The sequence below is a fragment of the Meleagris gallopavo genome (assembly GCF_000146605.3).
Source record: "Meleagris gallopavo isolate NT-WF06-2002-E0010 breed Aviagen turkey brand Nicholas breeding stock chromosome 22 unlocalized genomic scaffold, Turkey_5.1 Chr22_random_7180001957271, whole genome shotgun sequence".
Lineage (NCBI taxonomy): Eukaryota > Metazoa > Chordata > Aves > Galliformes > Phasianidae > Meleagris > Meleagris gallopavo.
This window is the reverse complement of record NW_011100108.1, coordinates 1-6,259: the sequence shown is the minus strand read 5'-3', so window position 1 is coordinate 6,259 and position 6,259 is coordinate 1. Positions and strand designations below refer to the sequence as shown.

General features: G+C 43.7%; 1 protein-coding gene across 1 annotated transcript; it reads left to right on the top strand.

The window, feature by feature from the left end:
• Window positions 1-3,921: 3,921 nt before the first annotated feature.
• LOC100539273 (chromodomain-helicase-DNA-binding protein 1-like) lies at window positions 3,922-5,808 on the top strand (the record flags this gene model as incomplete). Its single annotated transcript, XM_019610847.2, has 4 exons — window positions 3,922-4,064; window positions 4,147-4,363; window positions 4,933-5,022; window positions 5,614-5,808. Coding segments are annotated over 4 exons (645 nt in total), but the record flags the coding sequence as incomplete, so codon positions are not given.
• Between the last annotated feature and the right edge of the window lie 451 nt (window positions 5,809-6,259).

Genomic DNA, 6,259 nt, shown 5'->3' with positions numbered 1-6,259 from the left:
AAAGAAAAAGTGGAAGTTGTGCATCCTGAGATACGAAATTACAAAAGATCTTTTGAAGACTGTTCATAATAGTAACAACAGCTATATTTATATATAGAATCACAAGGATAGAATGGTTTGGGTTGGAAGAGGGACCTTTAAGATCATCTGGTTCCAACCCCCCTGCTACAGCCAGGGACACCTCCCTCCCGACCAGGTTGCTCAAAGCCTCATCTACCCTGACCTTGAATGCCTCCGGGGAGGGGGCATCTGCAACCTGTTCCAGTGTCTCACCACCCTTACAGTAAGGACTTTCTTCCTAATATCTAGTCTAAATCTACCCTCTTCCAGTTCAAAACCAATTTCCCTCATCTGGTTGCTACCTGCTCTTCTAAAAAGTCCCTCTCCCGCTTTCCTGTAGGCCCCCTTCAGGTACTGGAAGGCTGCTATAAGTTTTTTCTCAGAGCTTTCTTTTCTCCAGGCTGAAGAGCCTTAGCGCTCTCAGCCTGTTCTCTGGTCATCTCTGCACCTGCTCTAACAGCTTAATACTCTTCTTGTGTTGGGGGCCCCAGATCTGGATGTGTTACACCAGGTAGGGTCTCATGAGCACAGAGTAGAGGGGCAGAACCCATCTGCTCACACGCCTCTTGATGCAACACAGGATAGGGTTGTCCTTCTGGGCTGCAAGTGCGCATTGCCAGCTCATACTGAATCTTTCATCAACCAACACCCCCCAAATCCTTCTCCTCGGGGCTGCTCTCAAACCATTCTCTGCTCAACCTGTATCTGCGCTTCAGATTGCCCCAACCCAAATGCAGGACCTTGCACTTGGCCTTGTTGAACTTCATGAGGTTGGCATGGGCCCACCTCTCAAGCCTGTCCAGGTTCCTCTGGTCTCTTCCCTCTAGTGTGACAACTGCACTGCTCAGCTTGGTGTCATCTGCAAACTTGCTGAGAGCGTGATCAATTTCAGTGTCCATATTGCCTACACAGATGTTAACGCAGATTCCTGAAGAATGCTACTCAACACCTGTCTCCACTTGATCATTGAGCTGTTGACTGCAACTCTGAGTGTGACCATCCCCTTATCCAGCAAGAGGCCCATCCATCAAATCCATTTTTCTCCAGTTTGGCAACCAGGATGTCATGCAGGATAGTGTCAAATCCTTTGCAGAAGTATAGATAGATGACGTCAGTTGCTTTTCCTTTATCTTTGGAGGAGAAAGGATGGAGAATTTCCATCTTTACTTGATGCAGCGGGGAATGTGACCACTGAGGATAAGGAGAAGGCTGAGGTCCTCAACGCCTTCTTTACATCTGCCTTTAATAGGCAGATCAGTTATCCTCAGGGCACTTTACGCCCTGATCTGGAAGCCTGGAATGCTACGCAGAATACACCCCCGGTGATTCAGGTGGAGACAGAGAGCTCCTCCTCCATCTGGACTGCCACAAGTCCATGGGACCGGACGGGCTCCACCCTAGGGTGCTGAGGGAGCTGGCAGGGGTGATTGCCGAGCCGCTCTCCACCATCTACCAGCGCTCCTGATTATCTGGAGAGGTCCCAGAGGATTGGAGGCCTGCCGATGTGACTCCCATCTACAAGAAGGGCCGTAAGGAGGATCCGGGGAACTACAGGCCTGTCAGCCTGACCTCGGTACCAGGGAAAGTTATGGAGCAAATCATCTTTGGTGAGATCACGCGTCCAGGGGGCATCAGGCCCAGCCAGCATGGGTTCGTGAAAGGCAAGTTGTGCTTGACCAACCTCATCTCCTTTGACGACTGGGTGACCAGCCTGGTAGACGAGGGAAAGGCTGTTGATGTAGTCTACCTAGACTTCAGCAAAGCCTTTGACACGGTCTCTCGCGGTATTCTTCTGGGGAAACTGGCTGCCCGTGGCCTGGACAGGTATACCCTTCTTTGGCTAAGGAACTGGCTAGAGGGCTGTGGCCAATGGGTAATAGTTATTGGTGTTAAGTCTAGCTGTTGACCCATTACAAGTGGTGTCCCCCAGGGGTCGGTACTGGGGCCCAACTTGTTTAATATCTTTATTGATGACCTAGATGAGGGGATTGAGTGTACCCTCAGTCAGTTTGCAGATGACACCAAGTTGGGAGGTGGTGTTGGTCTGCCTGAGGGTAGGGAGGCCCTTCAGGGGGATCTAGATCCAGCTGGATTGCTGGGCTGAGGTGAATGGGATGAGGTTCAACAAGGCCAAGTGCTGGGTCCTGCCCTTTGGCCACAATAACCCCATGCAGCGCTACAGGCTTGGGGCTGAGTGGCTGGATAACTGTGAAGAGGAAAGGGACCTGGGGGTGTTGGTTGATGCTGACAGTGTGCCCAGGTGGCCAAGAGGGCCAACGGTATCCTGGCCTGCGTTAGAAATAGTGTGGCCAGCAGGAGCAGGGAGGTAACCATCCCTCTGCACTCAGCACTGGTGAGGCCGCACCTGGAGTACTATGTTCAGTTTTGGACCCCTTACTACAAAAAAAGTCATTGAGGCCCTGGAACGTGTCCAGAGAAGGGCAACAAAACTGGTGAGGGGTCTGGAGCACAAGTCTTATGAGGAGCGGCTGAGGGAGCTGGGATTGTTTGGTCTGGAGAAGAGGAGGCTTGGACGAGACCTTATTGCACTCTACAACTTCCTGGAGGGAGGTTGTGATGAGGAGGGATTTGGTCTCTTCTCCCAGGCATCAAGCAGATGGTCTTTGAATCCCAGCCAGCTTTCTTGGGCCCCTCTTCTCTCCAGGGCTTTCTCCCATGCCACCCTGCCAAGCAGTTTCCTGAAGAGTTCAAAGTCTGCCCTCTTGAGGTCCAGAGTAGCAAGCTTGCTGCACACCCACTTTGACACCTTAAGGATTTTGAACTCCACCATTTCATGGTCACTACAGCCGAGGCTGCCCTTGAGCTTCACATTACTCACCACCTCCTCCTGGTTGGTGACAACAAGGTCCGATATAGCACCTTTTCTCACGGGTTCCTGTACTACTTAAAAGAGGAAGTTGTTATTGACACATTCCAGGAACCTCTTCTATGTCTGGTGCACTGCTGTTTTGTTCTTCCAGCAAATATCGAGGTGGTTGAAGTCCCCCATGAGGACCATGTTTTGTGAATATGAAGCTGCTCTTGTTTTTAGAGGGCCTCAACCACTTGGTCTTCCTGATCAGGCAGCCTGTAGCAGACCCCTTCTATGATGTCTCCTTCCCTTGAACCCTAACCCATAAGCTCTTTGTCAGCTCCTCATCCATCCCCAGGTGGAGCTCCATGGACTCCAGGTGGTCATTGATGTAGAGGGCAAAACCCCCTCCCCTTCTCCCCTGCCTGTCTTTCCTGAAGTGTTTATACCCATCTATTCCTACATTCCAGTTGTGAGAGCCATCCCAGCGCATCTCACTCAGTGATGCCAATGATGACGTAGTCCTGTAGGCATATGCACACCTGTAACTTTTCTTGCTTGTTCCCTGTGTTCCATGTGTACAGGCACTTGAGTTGGGCTCCTACTAAGCCTCATTTACGAACTGATCCCTTATCCTGCACTTTAGGTCTGATCTTATTCCAGGGTACCTCTGAAACCCCCTTTTATCTCAAGATTGATTGTTCTAGTTCTGGCCAGGCTGGCTCCACTGCAGCTGCTCTCAACAACTGCTAAATATGGAGGCTTTTGTAGGCTTTTTTTCCCAACTTATATTGCTGTTCAGAGATGGAATTTGGTGCTCTAATATTTTTTTACAAGTAATCTCTGAACAAGTTAATTTCATTTCTGTTGTGGAATCTAGTTCAACTATTAAGCTAAATTGTACTTGCAAATGAGTTGACGGTGTTATATGGCCTAGTTTTCTGTGGTGAATAAAGACTGGACTTGGTCACCCTACAGGTTACTACTGCTATTTTGTTTCTATAGTAAGGTATTTTGGTAACTTCATTCTGTAGTAGTATTGATGCTTAATTTGCTTTAAACAGATTCTAAAACAGAGGCCGAGATTTGTTGCGTTAAAGAAGCAACCATCTTATATTGGAGGGCGCGATTGTTTAGAGTTAAGAGACTATCAGTTAAATGGGCTGAACTGGCTTGCTCACTCGTGGTGCAAGTAAGTATAGTCTTAAATTTGTTTTACTGTTTCTAAATTTTAAGTATTCATTAATAATTTTTGGTTTTTTTTTTTTTAGTAGAGGGAATAGTTGTATTCTTGCAGATGAAATGGGTCTGGGTAAAACAATACAAACAATTTCTTTTCTGAACTACCTGTTCCATGAACATGAACTGTATGGGCCTTTCTTGCTGGTTGTCCCGCTTTCTACTTTGACGTCTTGGCAAAGAGAGATTCAAACTTGGGCTCCTCAGATGAATGCTGTGGTTTACTTAGGAGATATAGCTAGTAGAAATACGGTGAGTATTTCTTTGCATCATTGAAAAAGCTAAGCAGTAAACAGGATTCATTTTATTTTCCTGTCTTCTGCTAGTCTCCAATACTTTGATTAATACTGAGCAAATACTTGAAACGTTGTTTAAAATGCAGATTAAAAGCTTACGTTTTGATCTTATATAAATGTATGTGAAAGACTTAAGGCTTAATAATAAGAAAGGTTTAAAATGTAACCTTGCATTTGAAAATATACTGTCTTTTGTCATGCAGTTATTTAGCTGCATAAAATAAAAATTTTAAGTGTACAAGTCCATGATAACTTCCAAATTCCTTTTCTGAAAGGAGGAATTTAAGTAACTGTCTGTTAAATTAAAAATAAAAACTTAAAAGTGGAAATCCTTTGCCATGTCTTCAAAAATTCAAAAAGGAAAAAAAATCCACCTGGAATACTGCGTTTCAGTTCCTTGATTCAAATTATTCTATGTCTCTCAACATTTACATTGCTATAATGCTTGAAGTCGTCATGACCAATAAGACCATTTTTCCTCTAGCTTATATTTTGCCTGATTCTTTTGTTGTTTGTTTTTTGTAGATAAGAACTCACGAATGGATGCATCCACAGACCAAACGATTAAAATTCAATATACTTCTAACAACTTATGAAATCTTGCTGAAGGATAAGGTAATCACACTTATTTCTTCATGGAGATAAAGTGAGTTTTACATTTGACAAATGTTTTTGAGTTACATGTATTTGGGTTCTTTGCTTCTTAAAACGATCTACTTCCCTGTGGACTGTCATCCAGGAAATGGTAAACCAACCCGTAGCCCCAAACACCTGTGATTCACAACTCTGAAACCCCATGTTTTTCTTTGTATTTGTGTATGCTGTAGTATGTATATTAATATTTCCATGATAGTAGCCCATAGTTATCGTTAATCCTAACAGCGTATGAAAATTTTAACAGAAAGCCAATGAGTAGAACTACTTTACTCCATTTGTTTGTATACACTCGAAAGAAGAGTTTTTATTATTATTATTATTATTATTATCTGAAAACATATACGTCAACTTCTTAGCCTTTTGCTTTCCTTTTAAACTTGGAATGATTCTATACCCTTTAGTTGAATCCAGCAAATGTAAAAACCCATAGGTGTCAATATGGTATTAAAATAAAAAATATGGGATTTATAACCTTATGTAAAAATTCAGAAATTGCATGATATATTAACTCATTTAATGTCTTCCCTCCCCCCCTTCCATTTCTTTAAGTCATTCCTTGGTGGTCTGAATTGGGTGTTTATAGGGATTGATGAAGCTCATCGTTTAAAAAATGATGATTCCCTTCTATACAAGACTTTAATAGACTTCAAGTCCAATCATCGTCTTCTTATTACTGGAACCCCCCTGCAGAACTCCCTCAGAGAGCTTTGGTCTTTGCTGCACTTCATCATGCCAGAGAAGTAAGGGTTTTATGCGATTCCTCTTATTTGTTTATCAACTTTATTGTGGTGGAATATTGTAGTGATTGAAGAATCAATATAGAGAGAATTGTGTTGTGAAATAGTTTAAATATTTAAATATTTTATATAAAATAGACATGCATACTTCTTCATGGTGTTCTTGATAGATTGTTCTGGAAGCAGTTGCTGCTTTTTCTGTTTTAGTAGTCTACAAAAAAAAAAGATGGATTGATGAATGGGTCAAGTTCCTGAGAAGATAGAAGATGTATCTTAATCCATGTGGTCTTCCTTTTAAATTTACTTTAGGGAAATAGAATGCAGTTGAGAATGTCGTCTTCTATGTTAGTACCATTAATGAATCACAGAATCACAGAACTGTAGGGGTTGGAAGGGACCTCTAGAGATCTTCGAGCCCACCCCCCCTGCCAAAGCAGGTTCCCTACACCAGGTCGCAC